The 22,191-nt window shown below is 40.1% G+C and overlaps 1 protein-coding gene across 7 annotated transcripts in view; it reads right to left on the bottom strand.

Moving 5' to 3' along the window:
• Nucleotides 1–1,652: 1,652 nt before the first annotated feature.
• LOC308579943 (uncharacterized protein) overlaps nucleotides 1,653–22,191 on the bottom strand; it is a 77,265-nt gene continuing 56,726 nt past the window's right edge. For 6 of the 7 annotated variants that reach the window (XM_081180993.1, XM_081180995.1, XM_081180996.1 and 3 more), the window contains 12 exons: nucleotides 20,727–20,851; nucleotides 17,364–17,594; nucleotides 16,404–16,544; nucleotides 14,056–14,222; nucleotides 13,254–13,330; nucleotides 11,143–11,255; nucleotides 9,209–9,418; nucleotides 6,970–7,110; nucleotides 6,494–6,651; nucleotides 5,787–5,890; nucleotides 4,494–4,603; nucleotides 1,653–2,253 (listed from right to left, as the gene is read on the bottom strand). In XM_081180993.1, coding sequence (XP_081037119.1) covers nucleotides 2,087–2,253; nucleotides 4,494–4,603; nucleotides 5,787–5,890; nucleotides 6,494–6,651; nucleotides 6,970–7,110; nucleotides 9,209–9,418; nucleotides 11,143–11,255; nucleotides 13,254–13,330; nucleotides 14,056–14,222; nucleotides 16,404–16,544; nucleotides 17,364–17,594; nucleotides 20,727–20,851 — 1,744 coding nt within the window. In that variant the 3' untranslated portion in view covers nucleotides 1,653–2,086. The remainder of the gene's footprint in view (nucleotides 2,254–4,493; nucleotides 4,604–5,786; nucleotides 5,891–6,493; nucleotides 6,652–6,969; nucleotides 7,111–9,208; nucleotides 9,419–11,142; nucleotides 11,256–13,253; nucleotides 13,331–14,055; nucleotides 14,223–16,403; nucleotides 16,545–17,363; nucleotides 17,595–20,726; nucleotides 20,852–22,191) is intronic. The other variant, XM_081180994.1, reaches the window with a different exon arrangement.

Genomic DNA, 22,191 nt, shown 5'->3' with positions numbered 1-22,191 from the left:
TAAGTATTGCTGGAAGGGCACCAAATTTTGTCCTCACTCAGGGCACCATATTACCAAATCTGTCCCTGCACTAAATGCAGCATTTGAAGTTATTTTGTTTTAACAAAAATCACTCCCCCCCCCCACCTAGGCTAATATTACCAATGGGAGACTTCCTTCCACCAAGTAGAGCTTCAAGGGCACAGATATTCCACTGAGGCTGCATTCCATCAGGCACAAAAGGGTGGAAAATTTTTTTCCCACAAGTTATGGTGCTGACAAAATCCATGCCTGGTGGTTGCTGTTAACTTTACCTTTAACAACAACAACTTTTAAATTCCCAAACACAAAACATTTAGCATCACATCTATTTTGGCCTTGTGATTGGACTCTGTACCAGCCTTGCAGCCTAATCACATGCATGTTTATAGTTGGATATATGTCCCACTGTGTTCAACAACTCTTACTCCCAAATAATTGGGAACAAGCTTGCATGCTGAGACTGTATTGCAAAATAATAATTCCATGACAGCCAGCGTGATTCAGTGATCAGTAAGCTGAACTTCTGTCTTGACAATCAAAGTTAGTAAGCTTGCTTGGCTATGTATATGTTGTGTGAACTATAAATTGGGAACAGTTATTTCACATGGTGGTTGTGAGGTAAACGCCGCAAAGCAGTTTGCACATTAAAAGGCCATAGAACAAAGTTTTAGAAGTTCAGCTGTTTTTCTGGAAATGTTTGCTGCCCTCTAATGGGGATAAAGCAGCATGGCATACAAAAGGAACACCAGCAGCCTGCCATTATGAAGCTACTTTATACTGCATTAGATCACCAGTCATCTAGCCCAGTGCCGCCTACTTTGACTGGTAGCAACTTTTCACCAATCCCTAACCCCACTCTGAGTCTGCAGAAGAGTCTGGAAAGATGTAGTTCACCACTTTGCCATTTTTTTGACCTACACAGATACAGTATTTTTCCTATTATTTTGGCTATTTTCCTATTTTTGGCTATTATGTACCCAGTGTTACAAATTTCAGTTTGGTATGATGTTGATATTTTCCTGGTTTTCCTTTACAAATAATTTTTATGTGATTAGCTTCAGTTACTGACACTCATTCTAAGGCATTCAGGTATGTTCCAAAATACAACCGCCAAACATTCAAAGGCAATTTGAATTACATTTACTGTTTCTTTTTTTGTGACAACAGATCCTCAATAGAAATGCAATGCTATAGCAGCAATTTAAACAGCAGTTGATATCAATTCAATGTATGTATTCACTTATTTACATTTACTAACCCCCCCCCACCTGATTACAACATCTCCCCAGAATATGCAAATAAAAATGTTTATCTAAAAACTAACTTGCAAGTCAGGAACAAAAAAATAATGTCCCTCAAAGCCACCCATCTCTCCTAATTATCATTATAATAATCTATTCTAAATCCTAAACCTACCTTTTTCTTGTATAGTCAAAACTAAGTGTAGCGCAGCACATCATCGTTATGTCCTAGGGATAATGCCAAAGTTTTTGGATAATAGTTGTTTGAAAAACAACCTACAGAATTAGTATTCTTTTGATGAAGGTATGAAGTGAATGGAGTACCAATGATGGATAGCTAGAAGCTTTAAGGTTCATTATCTTCAAACAATCTACTACAGGATACGAGCATATTTTCCTTCAAGTTTATTTAAAAATCTAACAAACAGGAACACACACTTGAAGGAGTAAAGTAGAAGGGTTATGTTCAACCAGTCTTTGCTTATTGAATACACTCCTGCTTTGTGAAACTCAGTGCTGGAAGCAGACAGCCATTCTTCTGAATCACTGAAGGAGCATCTATTATACAACTTTATTCATGTTCCTGGACACTTTCTGAAGTCTGTTAAGACACTGAACAAATTTTCAATTCCTTTTTTGCTTCTTTGCCTTTTACACTTACTATTTCACCTGTCAAACCCACCTCTACAATTCAAAATATTTTAAGAACAAGGCAAAAGGAGCTCACAGAGTTTGCTTCTCAGGTGGTCAACAATATACATTAGTGCTGTTCTTTCTTCTATGAAGAACTGTATGACCATGGAACGGTAAGCTTGGCATCTGATTTAAGATGATGGCGTTTTCACATCATTTGCTTCATTTCCTTCTTTTTGAATAGAGAACCCATATTTAAATGTAACAATCACAGTCACTACCAGTACAGCAGTGGTAACTAAAGTGGATATCACTACTGGAATCCACCACTTTTCTGGATCATCCACTGGCTCAGATGCTGTGAAAACAAGGAAAGAGAAAAGATGCTAAGCCCTCACTACACTGTAAAATATGGCCAGACCCCGGTGCCCAAGACACTGCTAATTAGGAGGTAAGCCCGTAGAAAACTTCACTATTTTAAAAATGTATTTATTATATGTCAGTGTTGGGAACCCCCCCCCCTTTTTCTTTTTTTGCTCCATGGACCAGATGATTACCAGGATCAGGCCCAATTTGACAGGGGGAAAGCCCAACCCATCCATCACACTGTGTTATTATGATGTCACATGATTGACAGTTGGGCACCCTCCCGCCTGTCAAATTCCCTTGCTTGGGGTTTCCACTTGGTAACCACACTACAAGGCATGTGGTTTTGCAATTTAAACATGTTGCAGGGTTCCCAAAAAATAACTCAAAAGAGGCAATAAGCTTCATCCAGCAGAATTTTCTTTTACTACTGAAGGCAAATGAGCATAACAGTCACAAATCAACTCTTCAGGATTGGCACAGTCCATAAGAAATCCAGTTGCAGCAGACTTAATTTACACTTACAAGAAGACTAAAACTTAGCACCTAAACCTACTATGTACAGAAGACCACACCAGAAGGAAGAGTCAGAAAGTGAAACCCAGGCTCCTTCTGGCCTACTGTATTATTATAGGACACCATGACCTTGAGAGAAAGAGATAACAGAAGCAGCTTAACTCAGCTTCTATGAAAGGATAAACCAAACACCAGGAACCTTCTGCTTCTTTCCAGGCAAAATGGAAACTTGTTAGTTAGAAACTTCCAGCTTGCACCAGCTTGTATCACACAAAGAAGGCTCCAGAACCTTCTTGAATCAACAGAATAGGAAATATCTCTACACTTTAAATCAATACTTTCTGTACCAAAAAATGCAAACCTGACAGTTGTCAGTTTCATGTTTGGTGTTTTGGAAAGCTCTGAGCATAGGGCTGCCAAACTGCTTATTCCTCTCCTCCCCACAGCTGGAGTTTGTAAACAACAGCAACAAATGGGTGTTGTTTATAAAATGTAACTTTCTTTCCCACCAGTTAATGGGGATTGGGGAGGGAGTACATTTTACAAGGCAAAGCACCCATACAGTATATGTATATTCTGCTCTTTCATGGGGCTTTCAGTGGTCTTCCATTTAAACTGCCAACAGATTACATCTGCTTAGCTTTGAAAATGTTGTTTACAGGCAATTCCCTATGACAGTAGTTCCCAATTAGCTAAGTACCATGGACCCCCTGTATTTCAAAAGCTAAGCCATGGACCTGCTGCTTTTGAAAATGTTGATATTTCTGTGGGAGTTTTTGTTATATGAATGCATATGTGAAATATATATCCATATATTAATTATATATATCCTCCAAGACATCCCAGAGCAAAACTAGGTCACATGTCTTCTGGGCCACGCTTCCACAAGAGTCACGTAACCTGTGCGAGAGCACAGTGCCCCCAAATGGGATGTCCATGACAGTTGGTGGGCATGTGCCACAGACCCCCTGGGTGAGTTACACAGACCACCAGCTGGGAACCACTGCCATATGGCCATCAAAAATCTATATTCAACACTTTTTAACTGCTCTTCATTACAACTCTGTAAGAAAGGTACCTTGTAGCATTTTTAGAAAAGCATGTTTGCCATTCTGGAGAGGGTAACAAATTCTACTCACTCACCAGCAAGGATTTCTCAGAATAATGTTCAAAGTCATGTCGCTGCTCCTCAATAAAAGACCAGAGCATACATGTACTATGTGTTAGGCTTTTTTGGTGTTGCCTTTTAGTTTCTGAAACTTTCATTCACAGAGAGACAGAAACATGGTTTTTTTCTTTTTAAAGAATCAAACAAATGCTAGATTTCTATGCGGGATTTAGTGACTGTCACCCAGTAGTTTACAGGGAGGATGTCATATTAATACTTTGTCTACATTGTAACATGATTTTTTGTTGCTTCATAGTTTGTGAAACCAGTGTTAACCATTAGGAATGCCTTAGAATATTACCTAATTGCAAGGAAAGTCATAATTAAAAAAAGGAAATGCTTTATCAAAGTGAGGGTTCAGTACTACTTTCAGTAATGATTTTTTTTTTTTAATCCCTCTGCTTGTAACATAGCATCCTAATGCAAACTCAAATAGCTACCCTGGCTCAGGCAGTATCAGTTGTGGAAAAGGAACTCCCAATGAAACTTGAAAGTAGCTTAGTGATTTTTACCTAAACTCCCAATATCTTGCTAAACATTAAACTCACCTAATGGGGCTTGACATATCCATGAAGCATTTCCTGAACAAGGAGCTGATATCAAAAAAGCCACAGCAGGTTGCATCTGAGGACACAACTGCTCGGCATCAAAAAGAATCCTAAAACATGAAGTAGACATATATCTAAACAAACCTAGACAAACAACACACACTTTATGCTATAAACAGCTTAGGATGGTCAATAGTAAACTCTTGTGGGTGGGAAAGTGAACATGAATAGTCTGATTTCAATGTTATACTCTAATATTTAGCATTTTGAACACTAAGTGGTCCAACATATACTTGAATCTAATGCTTTAGATACAAACTGGTCTTTGCCTTAGCATGAGTTGATTGTTTCAAGGTTTCCGTAATTATATGCAAAATATTGTAAAACAGGTATTTATATAATTATTTATCATGCACTTGAATATCATCTTACAGAAAACACAGGAGTATAATTTTGTTAAATAATAATAATGACAACAATAATTTTATTATTTATACACTGCCCATCTGGCTGGGTTTCCCCATGAGCCATGTTCTATTAAAAAACAAGCAAACATAAAAAGCTCTTTTTTTTGTATTCACATGCAGCAGCAGCAAAGGATCCCTAAGTGCAAAGGGCTATGGGTTTCTCAGGCTTAACAACAGAAGTTTACAACATGTATGAAAATGGATTTTAAGAAATTAATCACCAGCAGTGGAAGTGGGAGAGACTGTCATCAGGAATACAGTGGTACCTCGGGTTAAGTACTTAATTCGTTCCAGATGTCCGTACTTAACCTGAAACTGTTCTTAACCTGAAGCACCACTTTAGCTAATGGGGTCTCCTGCTGCTGCTGCGCTGCCAGAGCACGATTTCTGTTCTCATCCTGAAGCAAAGTTCTTAACCTGAAGCACTATTTCTGGGTGAGTGGAGTCTGTAACCTGAAGCATATGTAACCTGAAGCGTATGTAACCCGAGGTACCACTGTACAATGACTGGGGAGGGAAGATTTAAGCCTTCCCTCTCCAACTGCTATCCAGTTCAAAACTGTTCCTATTAAAGACCTCCTTGTTATTACAATCAACACTCAGAATGCACAAACCAGTATCATAGCCTCCTATAGAACAATTTATGGGTGAACATTCCAAAAAGTTAAAGTAATCTGCTTTTTGATTGCAGAATGATGTCAAAACTACAGGATGATGTGGTTCCCAACAACAAGTAATATATATATACACACACAGCCTTATGGCATAATTAATCTCTAGTAAATCAAAATTTGGGAATTTGTGAAAAGAGAGCTGTTTAATTTACCTGCCTTCTAGCTTTTCTTCCTGTGAAAGCCACATTTTTGGCTGGAAATCTGGGCCAGCTACATGAACCCAGAATATTTTAGAGATCACTTTAGCTACCCAATCCTGCAAAGGATTAATAGTGACAGAAGACAAGAACATCTGATGACAGCTGAAAATACCCAACATCTTTTGAAGTTAAATTTCAGTTACAAATTTCTTTTGACAAAAGACCGCATACATGTCGCACTGCACAAACTAGTAGGAGGTTTTTGGCCAGTTAAAAAGAAGACCGGGAAATAAATTACAATAGATTAGCATGATTATGTGAACACGAGAATTTCCAGAACATAGCTCAGAGTTCTTTTGTTTCTCGGCAATGCGCCATTCCTAAGTTTATCCTATTTGTTCTATATAAAATTAATAGCAGCTTGTTTTGAATTTATGGTTTTAAAGAAAATATTAGCAAAGTACTATATAAAGGTGCAAACACACACATACACACACACAATTTTTTTTAAAAGGTTTATTCTCACACTTTTCTACTTTCAGCCCACTCCTAAACAGAAATAAGGCCTACTGGGGCAGAATTGCAACCTGTACTATTTTATCTCCCCATGTAAATCTAACAAGTTTCCATAAGATGAAAGGCAGTAGAAACCCATTTAAGAAATCAGAGAATGACAGTGTCTCTTTTTTATCTACCTGATTGATGCCTAAGTCACTGACCTTTTCATCATTGCTAGTCATATGTAGAAGCCGGGCTCCTTTAAAAAGGCTGCACATGTATTCTGCATCACTATGATTAATCTGCCCATATGAAGGAATGTAATAACACTGTCCATTGAAGTATGTCCAACTGTAGTAACAAAACTGGCTTCTCAGATCTTTTCAAAAAGAAGGAACACAGTGGGGGGAAATGATGCACTTACATAATTATCACTAGGCAGGCAACAGTACAATAAATAAAAGGTCACATTGTCCCTCACTATTTTGAAACAGAGTGGGTCCCCATCTATAGATAGAGCTGCTTAGCTTCTTGCCTCCCACAATTCTTTGCTCCTGCCTGCTGTCACGTGGTGAAAAACCACCTACACCGTTGGTTCCATCATCCCACAAATTAAATTGAACAGATTACAAAAATGGAATATATCAATAGCCTCAAGCTAATAAGACCACTTTTGTCCCACTACTGTAGTACTCACTTATTTCACAGAGCTTTAAATCATGTTCTGAGCAGGTCACATCACCAGCACACTTTCCTGTTAATCTATTGCATGGTTTATCTTCTGGACATTCTGGGCACCTTTCTTGACAAAAGGCTCCAAAACGTCCTTCTCTGCAAGCTGAAAATGTATTTTAAAATAACGAACTAATGTTTAGATAAGAACAGTGCTTTATGGTCCCACCCCCTTCAAAAAACAGTAATCTTTATCTAAGTCCCCATACAATAAGGCATGCAGGCATATAGATCTGATTCCATGAAGTTAAACAATATCCCCGTGAGTGCTGAGAAGCAGTGGCGGAGCTTCATGTTCCGGCACCAGGGGCGGAGAGCAGGCAGGGGCAGGGCTGGGCACATCCTGGGGGCGGAGCACACTGCCTGCAGGGGCGGGGCACACATCCAGGGGCAGGGCACCGCACCTGCGGGGGCAGGGGGCACCCGCGATGGCACCCTGGGGATCACGCTGCCAGGGGTGGTGCGCTCCCCCCGCATTCCTCTTCCTCCACCAGTGATGAAGGGCACCGAATAAATAGGGTCTACTTATTCCTTCCTGTGTGTGTCCATAGGGGATGGGAAGTGGGAGCAGTCCCCCCCCAAAAAAATAATATTCTGCAGATTCCCAGTTTGTTTGTTTTCATGTAAGTTTTATTCAAAGTTTAGTGATTCCAAGTTTTTAATTCTTTTATCATGCAAGTCTCTAGCCCTTGTATAACCTCAAGTATGAAGCAAGATGTGCGGGCAATGTTCTGCTCATTCAGTTTGTGAGAAAGGGAACAGAGGGGAGAAAGTCCCTGTTGTGCACCTGGAAATCACTGCACTGAAAGGACACATTAGTGGGAAAATGTAGGGAGGCGACGTGTTGAGATTTCTGCATTTTCTGCATTGTGGAGGGTTGGACTAGATGCCCCCTGGGATGCCTTCCAACTCTGCAATTATATGAGTCTATGCTAGCCCTGCCAAATAACCCAGTGTTGCATCCATTTTTATTTGGGAAAGGGGAGTTAAAGTAGTGTATACAGTCTTGAAGTGTAGTTTTTATCCTGGTTTGTCTTTTTTTCAAAAAGGGAAATGAAAAGTGTCAGGTGGCTATGAAGTTTATTCTAACAGCACTGTAATTAATTAAGGCAGGGAAGCCAGGAAAAAATCAAGGGGTTCAGTCATGGTGAAAGACACTGGGCGCCTTCAGACTGTGTTCTGCAAGAGGGATTCAAACACATTCCAGAAATTTAGGCTTGCGAAATTAAAGTGGGTTAAATTTATATAGCAAACTGGCAGGCTGGATTCCTAATCCCGAGCCCAACCCTCTTGGGTCAATTTACGCCAACCTCCTTTGAAGATGTCCTTTGAGCACCAGTCAGCTAACACTGTCTGGGTGTGCAGTACATTAATTTTTCATAAAGGAACAAATGAAAGCCATTCATTTATAATACAGTATAAATTTTATACAAAATACATATACTCAAGGACATCATGGGATAAATGGTTAAACTTGCCCAGTGCCCTTGATGATTCCAGTGTCTGAACGAGAAGCAGGTTTTGCCTCTTCTTGAGTCTGCCTTATATTATAGCTTTCTTACTTTATCCCAATTACCTTAATGAGAAGCACTGTGAACAATGCCAACCCTTAACTATACAGCTTTGCCCTGGATTCTGTTTCTTGTTCATGTTAGAATGTGATGGGAACAGGCTATTTTAGAAAGAGCTGCTATATTTTATTATTATTGTTATTGCTACACATTTTAGGCGCATCCAATAGATGCACGATTACCAATGTGCAGGTCCTTTTGGATGCAGAAAAGGGGCGGGGCGTGCTTATATGTGCTACCCTGATGCTTGCGGTGCCTGGGAATAGAACCCCTGCGTGAAATGGCCGCTGCCTGTATTTATTTTTATCCTGCCTTTTCCTTAGTCTGGGACTTAAGGTGGCTTACACAGACAAACTAGAAAAACCTAAAAACATAGAAAAGACAATAAGTAAATGTAGCTAAACACTAACAGAATGAAAATAATATTTAAAAGTACATTAAAAACACAGACAAAAATTAAACCATCACAGCACCAGGCTGCAGACATAGGACTTTCAGCTAACTTTGTGAAGCATGTACATAAATTATTGTGATGATTAGTAACAGTTTTCCATACCTTTCTAATTTCCTTTTCTCATTTTTTTGGCTACTCCTTCCCATAACCCTTCCCCACACTCAAAAGTGGACAGTTACCAGTTTTCATGAATGTAGCATCCGACTTTGAGTTAGTTGAGATCAGTTCTTTACCACTGACTGGTACATACTGTCTTTTCCATAAGCTGATTCCAGTACATTTTTCTTCTAAAAGGCAGGCTGATATTGCAAGCTCCTTTTGTATATACATTTTGTCCCCCATAGGCAAGATGAGCATCTTTCCAGGGTATAGCCAGAACATTTTGGCATCTGAAAGGTATTTTAAAATTCTTTTTTTTTCTTTGCATTTTCCTAGAATAATCTGCCTGATCATATTGTGCCATTGTGACTTCACTTGTGTCATTATTATACACAGAGCCACCTGGCTTGCCAATTAATAATATGCTGGCTTCCTAATTCCTTTTTTCTACCAAGCGAAGTTCGAATGTTGCATTTGAAGATGGCTTTCTGAACAATTAGGAACGTGGGTGGCGTTGTGGGTTAAACCACAGAGCCTAGGACTTGCCGATCAGAAGATCGGCGGTTCAAATCCCCGCAACGGGGTGAGCTCCCGTTGCTCAGTCCCTGCTCCTGCCAACATAGCAGTTCAAAAGCACACAGTGCAAGTAGATAAATAGGTACCGCTCCGGCAGGAAGGTAAACAGCGTTTCCATGTGCTGCTCTGGTTCACCAGAAGCGGCTTAGTCATGCTGGCCACATGACCCGGAAGCTGTACACCAGCTCCCTCGGCCAATAAAGCGAGATGAGCGTCGCAACCCCAGAGTCGGTCACGACTGGACCTAATGGTCAGGGGTCCCTTTACCTTTTTCTGAACAATTTACTGCTGTGCAGGAAGACATTGTACTGAATTCTGGAATTATTATTATTCATCTTGAAACTACTATTTATAACATTTGGAGTTAACAACCGACTAACATCTGGGAATTTTGCACTGGGATACTAGCCAGTGGTAGTTCCAAATATAGACCAGTAAGCCAGTCTTGCAGTGAGCCACAGACCTGGGCAAGTAACAATTGATTCTGCACAAGTAGCTTTGCTGAACTAATAGGAATATAGAAAGCTACCTTATACTACCTCAGAATGTTTATCTATCTATCCTACTATTGTCTGTCTCTAAGGTCTCAGCCATCAGCCACTCCCTAATATTTTTAAGTGGAGATATCAATAACAGAACTATGGAGCTGTCTGTGTACAATACTGCTCCTCTGCACCTGATCCTGTAAGAGTATATATATAATTAAATATAATTAAATACACAATTAATAGATTTAATACAGGGCAACCCAACGTTTCATACCAAGTGGGCTACAAGAGTATTCAGACATGGAACCCGCAGGCTGCCTTCCCAAAGCCAGACAAGCAAGGTGCTAGACATTGGGAAAGAGACCATAGGCTCTGGCAGGGTCCTAGAATCCTCCCACCTCCTTCCCCAAGCTGGGGAAGCACTAACTAGGCTTAAGGAGGAAGGAGGACTCTAGGAGCCCTCACGCCTTCGTCCCAAAGTCCAGTGCCTTGCTTACAGGCTTTGGGAAGGTGGTGCAAGGTATGTGGGGGGGGTCATATGTTGCCGAGGGCCACCAAATAAAGCCTCAAGGGCCACATGTAACCCCTGGGCCATGTGCTGGACCACCCTGATGTAGATGCATGTTGTGCATGCAGACAACCCAGCTTGGGGAGGGGGGTGCTTGGCAATGGGCACTGTCCCAGGTGGCACATTTCAAATTGATCTTGACACCCATCTGACCCTTGGGTCACAGTGTACAAGCAGCTGGTTCTATAAACAGAATGCTAAGTCAGGTCACCATGGCTTCAGAACATTCGGTACATGCAAAAAGGCATTGGATAACTAAGTTCCAATCTGCCTATCAACCTGAGAGGTGTGTATCATGTTAAGTCATTACTGAAAGTGACAGAGATCACGTTCACCAAACATCCCTGCTTCTAGTTGGGAACTGTTGTGAATTTTCTCTTACCTACACTTCTTTTACAAGCGAAGATAGCAAAGAACGAACACGGAACTTCTTCAAGGTCCCCGTTCTTCCTCATTTGTGTGCAGGTGGAAGAAGCTTTTCCGTACATTTCTTGACTAAGAATCAAACACACAAGAGGTTATACCAAATAAACTCTTGCACATGTGGGATAACTTCTGCAAGCACAATAGAATGTACCTGATCACAAGAAAACCAGCTCTGTAGCTCTCCCAAGCCTCTTGGGCAGGGTATAGGGAACATGGGGGAGTAAAAGGAGGGGAGGTTGCATTGCACTTGCAGAAGTTGTTCTGCGCATACAATGATTTAGCTGGATGCAACCCAAGGTAAGCAAGGTTAAACACTGCAAAAAAAAAAAAATCACCAATATTTTAAATTATAGTGTAACCTTATGAGGCTTTGCCCTGGGGTAGGAAAAATATTGCACCCGGGAAAGGGAAGTGGGAGTCAACAGACACTCAAGGAATAGTTTCGGAGAAAAAGCTTTATTTCTACCATCCATGAACTGGTAGAAGGAGCAAGTGTGATTAGTCACAAACAAGCACGGGTTCACAGTCATTTGCACAGAGTATATATTCCCCTTCCAGTTCCCTCCCCTTTCTCCTCCTCTTCCAGAGTCCTTCCCATGAATTCCTCTGAGCATGTACAGAAAGCTGCTGTCTTGGGACTCTTGGCATCCTTCCCAGAAAAGGGGGTAGAGAAGCCTTGCGTCTCAGCATGTTCAAGATGTTGCAACTGAATGAGATAAGAGTCAGTTCCCAGTCCTGCTTTGGCATTGACAACTGGCCAAGAAAATGAGACAAAGCATTGTTCTATTCAGCTACCTTTGTTGCAGAGCAAATGAGCAGATGCTTAGCTAATGCCTTTAGCTGAGAAATTATTTTGAAAAGCTTTGAGAAGCTTTGAGCCTGCTTTGGGGGGGGGGTGACTTCGGGCCTAGGTGGGGTCACCTGTCCTCACCTTCCTTCAATAGTAGATAATATTTTAAATTATAGTATATAATAGGCAAGGTAATTATAGCAAAATATAAAGTTTAAAAACAAGGCTATACAAATGAATATCAGAGAAAAAATTGAAATGATGAAATTTAAAATGTTGTAATTTCTAATTATATGTTGAATTTGAATGGCAAATCTTTACATTAGAACTGAGGACTCTAAATCTGTGACAACACTGTATCCAAAAATGCCCCCTGCCATTCAATGGCATATTTCTTGATCATTTAATAATTAGTAGACAATTTACTAAATGCTGTTACAGGTGGCTGCTAAATACTGTCAGTAGCATGTCTGAAATTTCAAAACATTGCCTGCTGTCCTGCCTTCACAGTCTGTTTCAAATGTTGCTGCTACAACAAAACCACTGGATGTTCCATTCTGATCTAAAATAAGAATCATAGAATTGTAGAGTTGGAAGGAAGCACAAGGTTCATCTAGTCCAACCCCTGCTATGCTGGAATCTTTTGCCCAACTTGGAGTTCAAACCCACAGCCCTGAGATTAAGAGTCGCATGCGCTACTGACTATTATTCAGTAAATGAGCTGGTCAAGCTATGTGTGGCAGAGCAGATGAAATCGCCCTCTAAGGCTACTTGGAAAGAAAGCTGTAATAATATATTGCTTCAAAAATTTGGTTTTTATCCAGTAGCCCTCCTAACATCTAATGTGCAGTCTAGCTGAAGGTTTATTAAAGAGCATTTGCAGGAACTATTGGTCAGACAGGATATGGAAGCAGTGAAGGCAATGATAACATCAAATACCTGCTGTCTAGCTCAAACAAACTAGTTATGTTTAACACAGGAAAGCTTGTGCTAAAAGCCTCTCAACTCCGGAAAGCCCTGGAGTCCTGTCGTGCCCTGAGTTTCCCACCTGAGTTTGTGAAGTGTTTTATAATGTTTTGATAATATGTGCTATAATATGTTTTTAAGACCTGTATGTTTTTATTTGTTTTGTTCTTGGCTATAACCTGTACATGTATTTGGTTGACCAATAAAATCTGATGACTGATGAACATCCCAACAGGTGCTTATTTCTTATAATCAGCTAGACAACTAAACCTGCCTAATACACCATTAATGAAAGCAGTAGTTTCTCTTACGAGTTAGTCATTTCTTTGAGTTTTGGCACTGCTGAGTCAGTCCATATAGCATCCTTTATCATAGACATCAGCCAGACCTGCAGATTAAGAATACACTTATTTGATAGACATACTGAACATCAACAGCATAGTTCTGTAATCTGCCCTATCTGAAAAAAGAATTGTTTGAAACTATTTATCTATTATTTATTTAGACCATTTCTATATCACTTAATATATAAAATGGCATCTCTAAATGGTGTACAAAAATTAAAGCAAGAACATATAACTTGTAGATGAACAATGCAATGTAGATTTTTTCAATATGTCCCTTTCCTTACTACACATTGTTCGGATCTTTTTGAATGTTCAAAATATTCAGCAAAGGGGGGGTGTAGGATTTTATAATGTAACACTGCCAATTATGTCAAGACAGAGCAATGGCAAATAATGATATAGCCACTTACTTACTTTATGCTCCAGGACTAAACAAGTCTACATGTTTTCCCTAACATTGTCTTCCCTATCTTCATATTTTAACATATATCATAGGTTTGATATAGGAAAATTGGTTGCATTATATGATATTTAACATCAGCAGACACCCACTCTAGAGCAGAATAAAGACTCCTATGTCAGGCCTGAAATAGTAGCAGAAAATTCTCTTGCTCTCCAAATGCATGTTAAGTTTAACTTCTGTATCCAATAGGAGAAGGTACTGTTTTTCAGTTGACAGGGTATAAAAAGGCAGGGTATAAATAAATAAACTCTTATTTCTCATTATTTATGCCATTCCAGAACTGTGCCAGTTTATGCATGTTACCTTTTCCTCTTTTCTTAGTGGCAGTCGTATAAGTTCAGTTTCATAATAAGCATTGCAGAAATCCTTTGCTCCTTCCCAAGTGAATTGCTTCACCGTCTCTATATAATAACAATTGTCCTTCCAGTACCACCATCCAGGATCTGTTGGACACTTAAGATTAATCACACCTGAGAAATTAACAGCAGCATTTTAAACAAATATAATTTCCAAGTCATTGCCCCCTCCACACCACCAGGTCAGAAGTGTTGTAACAATTAAGCCTGCTTGCAGAGGGCTGATACTCAATCCACTACCCACTTGATGTCAGAAATAAATTGGGGTCATAAAATAGTGTCCAGTACATATGTTATAATAAATGAATGCTGAGTGGTGATGTATCAGGAAAGTGAGCCCTTCACTGCCCATGCCAAAACACACCCAGCTAAAAAGAGAGAAGGGTAGCATCAGACATCTATACCTGCAGAGATTGCATGGCTCTTTCATTTTTCTCAAAAAAAAAAAAGTCAAAACTTCCTGTGGTCCAAAGGGGAAAAAAAGGAAGAAACACAATAAAAATATGGGATGACTTCATCATATGGATGCTCCTTAAAAACTGAATGAGGCATGGTAATTCCATACTACACACCTAGTGTGAAAGCACCCCAAGTCAGCATAAATCACTATCTGGTTACATCATAAAAACTTTAACCTGATGAATGCAACAGTATCTTGATAACCCATATGCAGAAGGAAACCTACTGCTAAAAAACAATACATTTCACGCGTCCCAACTTCATGTTGAGGAACTCATCTGCTAAAGATCGCATCAGCCCTTCTTGCTAGATGGATGATTTGAAATCCCACAGAAGCAGGTAGGAATCAATTAATGTCATTCATTTGTGCATGAGACACATTTTGGCACCTGATTGACATGCATGTATGGCATGCTTCATTAACATGCATGATACTCAAAATAGTGTTTGAATGGGTAGGCGTGATCAGGTCAGACATTGCCAGACCGGCATCTGCAGGCACCTACAAAGGCCTTCACGGTGACACCAGACCCTGGGTAGAAGTCCTAGATTCTGAGCTTTTATTAAAAAAAGAAAAGAACATACGTAGTCTTCCTAGAAAAAAGTTATGAAACAAAAGGGTGTCGTTATTCTGTTGTTGTTGTTGTTGTTGTTGTTATATCCTCCAAGGTAACACACATAGTTCTCTCTCACACAATCCTGTGAGATAAGTTAGGTTGAAAGACAGTTACTGTCCCAATATCTCCCAATGAGCTTCGTGAGTGGGGATCTAAACCCTGGTCTCCCAGGTCAACCAAACTTGGCTATGTAGAAATACTAGCAATACCAATTTTGTGTCAAGCCACAACCTTATGGCAGCCATTTTGTGATTGGTGCTAATGACTTTCTCTCAAAATTCCAAATGTGCTACTGGGTCCAAAAAGTTTGGCAATCCTTGCTGTAGGTAGCAGGCCAGAAAGCCATGGGAGAACAGAAGATGGCATTAGTGTGGATGAAGATGGAAAAACAGCCCATGTTTTCTAAGCAGAATGCTGACTAGGCCATGAAAAAGGAAATGGAAGTGCTAAATGCACAGACGTGCTCTGGTTAGTTCTTGCAGGCACATTACAAAACTTGCTTCCTTATCTCTCCCTAACTGCTAACTGCTGACTGCTGTATGAAGCTAGCTTTGAGCTTAAAGCAATTTGGAAAATACAGCAGATAACTCTGAAGCAGAAATGTGCATTTACCAGGACTCTGGCATCAAAATCTTCACTACACCTAGTTTGGCCAACTAGATCATTTGTGAGTTTTAAATTTGAGTGCAGTTTAGGATAAGGTTTTTAATCTACTGCTATTTACTGGATTTAATAAAACTTTATAACTAGAATTTCACTATTTGGTATGTTGTGGGGCTCCTTCTGCATGATCCTACCCAGACTCAAGGTCTGATCAACCATGAGTCACAAGTAGGACAAAATCTTTACTGGTCACAAAGACATGAGGATACCTAGTCATAGAAATCCCATGCAATTTCTCATTTGTTGCTCAGCAGATTTGCCAGACAAACCCGAGTCCTACAATTTCTGACTTATTAATTCTTCCTCAGTAACATCCCCTTTCACCATTCTTACTCTGCTTGTCAATAAAGAGTAGAACAGGGGAAGTAGCACATCCTTTCACAATTTTTCACAGGACACTGTTGTAATTAGGTGATAAGAATAAGAACGGATTAATTCTTTTACACTGCTACTTCCATAAAAGCTTTGTCACCTTGATCAATGAGCTCATTTTTTCTCTCCCCTCCAGATCAGTCTGGGGAGGGCCACCCAACCAACAGGACTGCAAATTGTGTACCTTCTTCACAATCTTTTCCTATGAAGTCTTCGTTACACTGCTCGTTTTCTGCACATTCTCCAGTTAATGGATTGCAGTTCTTAGTGCCATTACAGGTGCAGTTTATACTACAATGAGGACCATAATAGCCTGGTGTGCAAGCTGCCAAAAGAGATTTCAAAGATCAATTATAATGGCATATTAAAATGACCATAATGTTTTATTTTGTTTTTTTTTAAGCAGGATGGTGAAAATTACATAATAGCATCTCCTCGCTGCTCTGCAAAAAAATTGAACAGTCTTATGAAACAACTGTGTGACACAAACCTTAGACCAGCCTCCTGGTGACCCAGAAACCAATTAGGGGTGGATGGAGTGTCATCCAAACAGGAGGAGGATGTTAAAAGTTAGAAGCTGACAGTCTGGGCTTGAGTACCTGTGAGAGCTGAGATAGGGTTTGTCTGTCATTTAGGTTTAGACAAAGCTTGGAAACTGCCTACTTCAGGATCTGTTAAAAGCCTGGTTAGGGCTGACTTTCGGGTTAGCTAGGCTGGGCAACCTGGACTGCTTCCTATCTCTTGCCTTCAACCACAAATGTATAGACATGCTACAGAATATGTGAATAAGTTTGTGGAGCCATCACCACCAATTCAATGGACAACAGTTTGGGAATCCCTGGTCTAGAAGAAATGTAAACTGAAGCATCTTTTGAAGCTTCAGTGGGTGCTCAGTAATCATTTCAAAACAATAGGTCTATCACTAGCCATTAATCATTATAGCTAATTGGGAACCTCCAAATATGGAGGCAGTGTACCCCAAATACCAGTTGGTTAGGGACAATAATGGAGGTGGGCTTGGAGGCTTCCCAGAGGTCATTGGGCTAGCCACTATAGTATGAATATAAAAAGAGTGATTCATTTATATAATGGGTTAATTAAACCCTGTCACAGGATTCCACAAGTGTGGCATACTGTTACATACCAGTTTTCAAATATGCAGTATAGAGATTTGCAAATGATCCCCTGACAAATACAAGACGCTTTGCAATCAGTGTTATGTACGTAGCTCTTATCCTTTGAACTCCAGTGCAAAGACTTCTTTTGTCTCTACAATGCAGAAAAGCATCATGTAATGATATGTGGGTGACTACTTTAGTGTTGTTGACAATGCCAGTGAGGTAATAGCCACCAAACTCGATGAAATCCGTACTTTCTAGAACACAAACAAAATTAGTTTGGATAAATAGCCGTGCAATTTACGTACATCATTTGAAGGACTTCTGTGCCAATCAAACATTAAGCCTAGACAGATGAAAAGAAGCTGCTGGAGAGAGACTGTGAGTAACATAAAGGAAGGGGTGTTTCTAGCTATCCCATCCCTTACCCGCCTTATAAACTGCTGCAGGAAAGGAACTATGAGCAACATCAAGCAAGGGGCGTTTTTAGCACTAATGAAAATGTGAAGCTCCCTTGATACTTTTGAAATTGGATGCTACATGTTGTTTATGTAATCTTGTTGTATTTATAATATTGCAATGTGGGGTTTTGTGGTTTTTTGCTGTTATGAGATGTTTAAAGTAAAGGTAAAGGTACCCCTGCCCGTACGGGCCAGTCTTGCCAGACTCTAGGGTTGTGCGCTCATCTCACTCTATAGGCTGGAAGCCAGCGCTGTCCGCAGACACTTCCGGGTCACGTGGCCAGCGTCACAAGCTGCATCTGGCGAGCCAGCGCAGCACACGGAACGCCGTTTACCTTCCCGCTGGTAAGCGGTCCCTATTTATCTACTTGCACCCGGGGGTGCTTTCGAACTGCTAGGTTGGCAGGCGCTGGGACCGAACGACGGGAGCGCACCCCGCCGCGGGGATTCGAACCGCCGACCATGCGATCGGCAAGTCCTAGGCGCTGAGGTTTTACCCACAGCGCCACCCGCGTCCCATATGAGATGTTTACTATGTCATTATTTTGCTATGTTATTATGAAATGGTTTTTGTAGTTTGTTTTAAATGTATCCCTGTTTCTTTGTTGTGCCACTTTGAGCATGGTTTTTTGTGGAAAGGCAGCACACCAGTAAAATAAATGAATGAATGAACAGAGCAAAAAGGAAAAATATAAGTGCCATGAATTATACCAGGAATCTGGCAAGGGTTATTTCCCCCCTTTAATTCAGAAGGCAATGTAGGAAAAGTCACACTTACCTAGAACAGAAAACACAATAAACCCAAATAACACTTGAAACTAGGGCTGTTCGTGTCCTCACTCATCCGGGACCCAATTCAGTGATTTGGACTGGTCCCAACCTGGGACAATCCGGACTCAACCCCTGGATTCTGCAGACAAATATTTGGAAATCCCACTGATTTGCACTGGGAAACCAAAATGGCCATACCATCCTTGTATTGAAACACAGGTACAGGATATTTGGAGACATGGTAGACCCTACAAAACGAGTCAAGCTTGCCAAATTTCAGACAGATAGTTCAGAGTTTTTGGGATAATTACCTTTAAAGTTTATTTAAAAAAAACCTGTTAAGACCATACAGTTGGTTGAGTGTTTGATCCTGCCAATTCTCATTTGCAACTTAGAGAGAGAGTTGGAATATAAAGGATTAAGACTTCTTCTTTGCATTGTTCCTGCAGGAAATGAGGAGAGCCCCTCTTGATGCATGACTGATAATTGCACAGCACCTTCAGTTTATAAGATCTCCATTTCCTCTTAAACTTTTGGTAACTATAGCAGGAGGAGGAGCTATCACTAACTCCAAAGACGAGCTGGAAGAATCTCATCTTTTTCTATGTTGTTTTTTGGCTGCCTTAGCTGCAAGGAAAGGGGGAAGTGGATCTACTGCTGAACCTCAAGGCCTCTTCCTCTCTACATTTCTGAGAATCTTCAGGACCTTCTGAGCAACCAGGATATAAACCTCTGACAAAGCTGGAATTGGAAGATGGATCTTAGTCACTCCCCCCCCCCCAATCTTTTCTCAGATTAGCTGCACTGATAACCTAATCAAAGACATTCACCTCCCCCAGGTGGTGACCAATGGCTGCTTCGTGTGCTGCTCTTTCAATACTCTGCCTAGCCCTGAGAAAAAGGCAGGGAAAGTTGGAACAGACTCATGCCTGTCTGCCTGGGCAGATGGGGGAAAGGAGGAAGGTGCACTGTGCATCTTCACTGTTCCAGTGCTGTTGCTCCTCTGGCCAGCCAGGCCCTGAAGAGAATGCTGGCTTGAGATGCAGAGAAATGGTGGATTGGTGCAGGTGTGCCAGACAATTTAATCTCCTGCACTGCCAAAAAAGAGGCTTGCCTCCTTGGATCATTTGCCAAGATGGACAGCTTGCCCAGCACCTCCCAAAAACTGCTGCAGGCACTGATGATGGTGATTTATTAAATTCGTATACCGCCCTTCAGCCTCAGATCTCAGGGCAGTTCACAACATAGTTACAATATATAAACCACAAAATACATAGTGGAGGGGAAAACAACAACAAAGCAATAACTCCCCCACAAAAAAACACATTTAAAACGGCATCAGATGTCAATCAGCCAAAGGCCCGGTTGAAGAGGCATGTTTTCACCTGGCCCCTTGGCCCCTGAAAGTGTATAATGAAGGCGCCAGCCAAACCTCCCTCCACAAATGGGGATTATAAAGAGTTAATTAAGTAGGCGGGCACCTTCTGTTTCAACTTTTAAATGCTTGCTTAAAACTCTTCTATTCCATCAAGCCTATGCAGGCAACTAAGAATATATCTTTCCACAATAGTTAACGGAAGAATGTTTTTTTAATTTTTTATATGGTTTTAACTGTAAGGTTTAATGTACTGTGATTGTAAACCACTTTAATATTTTGTATGAATAGAAATACAGTATATAAATATTTTTACGAACAAAAATGCAAGGAAGCAAGCAAGGAAAGAAGCAAGCAAGCAAGCAAGCAATGCAAAAAGTTAGTCAACTTTGCCTTAAATTTAAATTTGTGCTACCATTGGTTGCTAATGCAAACTCCCACAATTATATTGCAATTTCTATATTATTATCAGCTTCTTAAAAGCATGGTGATATAAATATTTCAAACTCTTTCAGAATTTTCATATTGCTAAGTAAAATCTGATTATGCAAGCAATTCAGATCCCACAAGAAAAGCTGATCTTAACTTACTGGGCTAGCAATTTGGGTAAAAAAAGAGAGTTGTACTTTTGATGCACAAAATATTGGTTTTAATTAAATTTCAACAATTTGTGTATTAGGGTGGCCATACTGAAATTGGCATGGAAGTCTTTTTAAAATTTAACTATCTTATTGTATGTCTTCTAATGTTTTACATAAATCAGTAGTAGTATTTCACATTACCCTCTTCTCTTTTCTTGCAAACCCACGATTTTTTCCCGTAACAACTAGTTCCTGGCATTGAACCTTCGGGAACATTTAGCTGCACACAGCAATTCCAGAAGAACGTCCACGAATTATTACGTAACCTCAATTTTTAGAAACACACACAGAAAAAGTTTTGTTATTTTGAAAATAGATTTACAAACTTTAATAGTATTCAATGAGTTACTATTGCCCATTTGCATTCTATTAAGGGCTACTTCACAAAGTATCTTGTTAAGAAAACAAAATATTGCATATAAATATGTGAAAAGATAATGCACACACACATATGGAAAAGCATGAAACATACACATGGTAAATACATAATTATGTATGGCTAAAGTTAGCCATAACATCCAATTATATGATGTGTGAAACTGCCCAAACTTTTGCTTTCTGTTCCATAGCCTCCTGGTTTACACAACACAGAAAGCCAAACATTTGGCTTAGTGTGTTGTCCAAACTTGGGCTCATGGTACAGAAGGAAAAGGGCCAGAGAAAAGCAAAGCAGCTGCAAGCTGCATGTTTGTGTGGTCACCGTAAGCCAGTTTCCTGTACCATGACATGTGAATGAGGGCAGTCAGTAGTGCAGCTAGTGGTCTCCTGGAATGAGTGTCAAAAATACCACATAGCAGATGGAAGCAGCAGAATTAACACATGCTCTGAACACTTCGTAAATACATTGGGGGGGGGGCACATTTCAAATTCCTCTAATGAGTCTTTGAGTTTGGCAGCTTCTAGCAGCATATTAGTGTCACACAACAAAAACAACATTCAGCAATGTGAGTCTACCAGGATTTTATGCAAATAGGTCTGGACAATGTATCCCCAGTAGAGCTACTTTAAGTTTCAGAGGGAGCATGGGGCTGATCATGAGCCTTAGAACTATTATGATATATTTATTTATATGCAACCTTTTCCCCTGAGGGGACTCAAGGATGCTTACAGATAAAAATAAGAACTGCCAATATCACCAATAATTTGAAAAATTAAACATTGATAAAATTATAAACTATACACACAAATAAAACCTATTAAAACATTACCAACTATTACAATAAAAACAGAATGGCAGCAGCCTTCTCATTAAAAGCAGTCAGTGCCCCAAAGCCTGTTGGAACAAGGAAGTCTTCACCTGCTGGCAGGACAACAAGGAGAGAGCCAATATAGCTTAACTAGGGAGGGTAGGGCCGGATTTAGGTTTGATGAGGTCCTAAGCTACTGAAGGTAATGGGGCACATTATACGTTCAGCTGTCCTTTGTCAACAACCAATTGTCGCTGGTTTTTTTGTGTTGAATATATGCTATATGGTAATTTATGCACCTAATGGGTATCTAAAGCCATTTGCACATAACAAATAGGAGCCCACACAATACAAAACACTGTTGCTGTATGTAGGTTTTACTTTATTTGTTTTTTATCTTATATTTTGGAAACGTACAT

This window comes from Podarcis bocagei (assembly GCF_964188305.1).
Source record: "Podarcis bocagei genome assembly, chromosome: 2".
Lineage (NCBI taxonomy): Eukaryota > Metazoa > Chordata > Lepidosauria > Squamata > Lacertidae > Podarcis > Podarcis bocagei.
The sequence above is the reverse complement of the archived record's forward strand: the minus strand, read 5'-3'. Positions and strand labels throughout refer to the sequence as shown.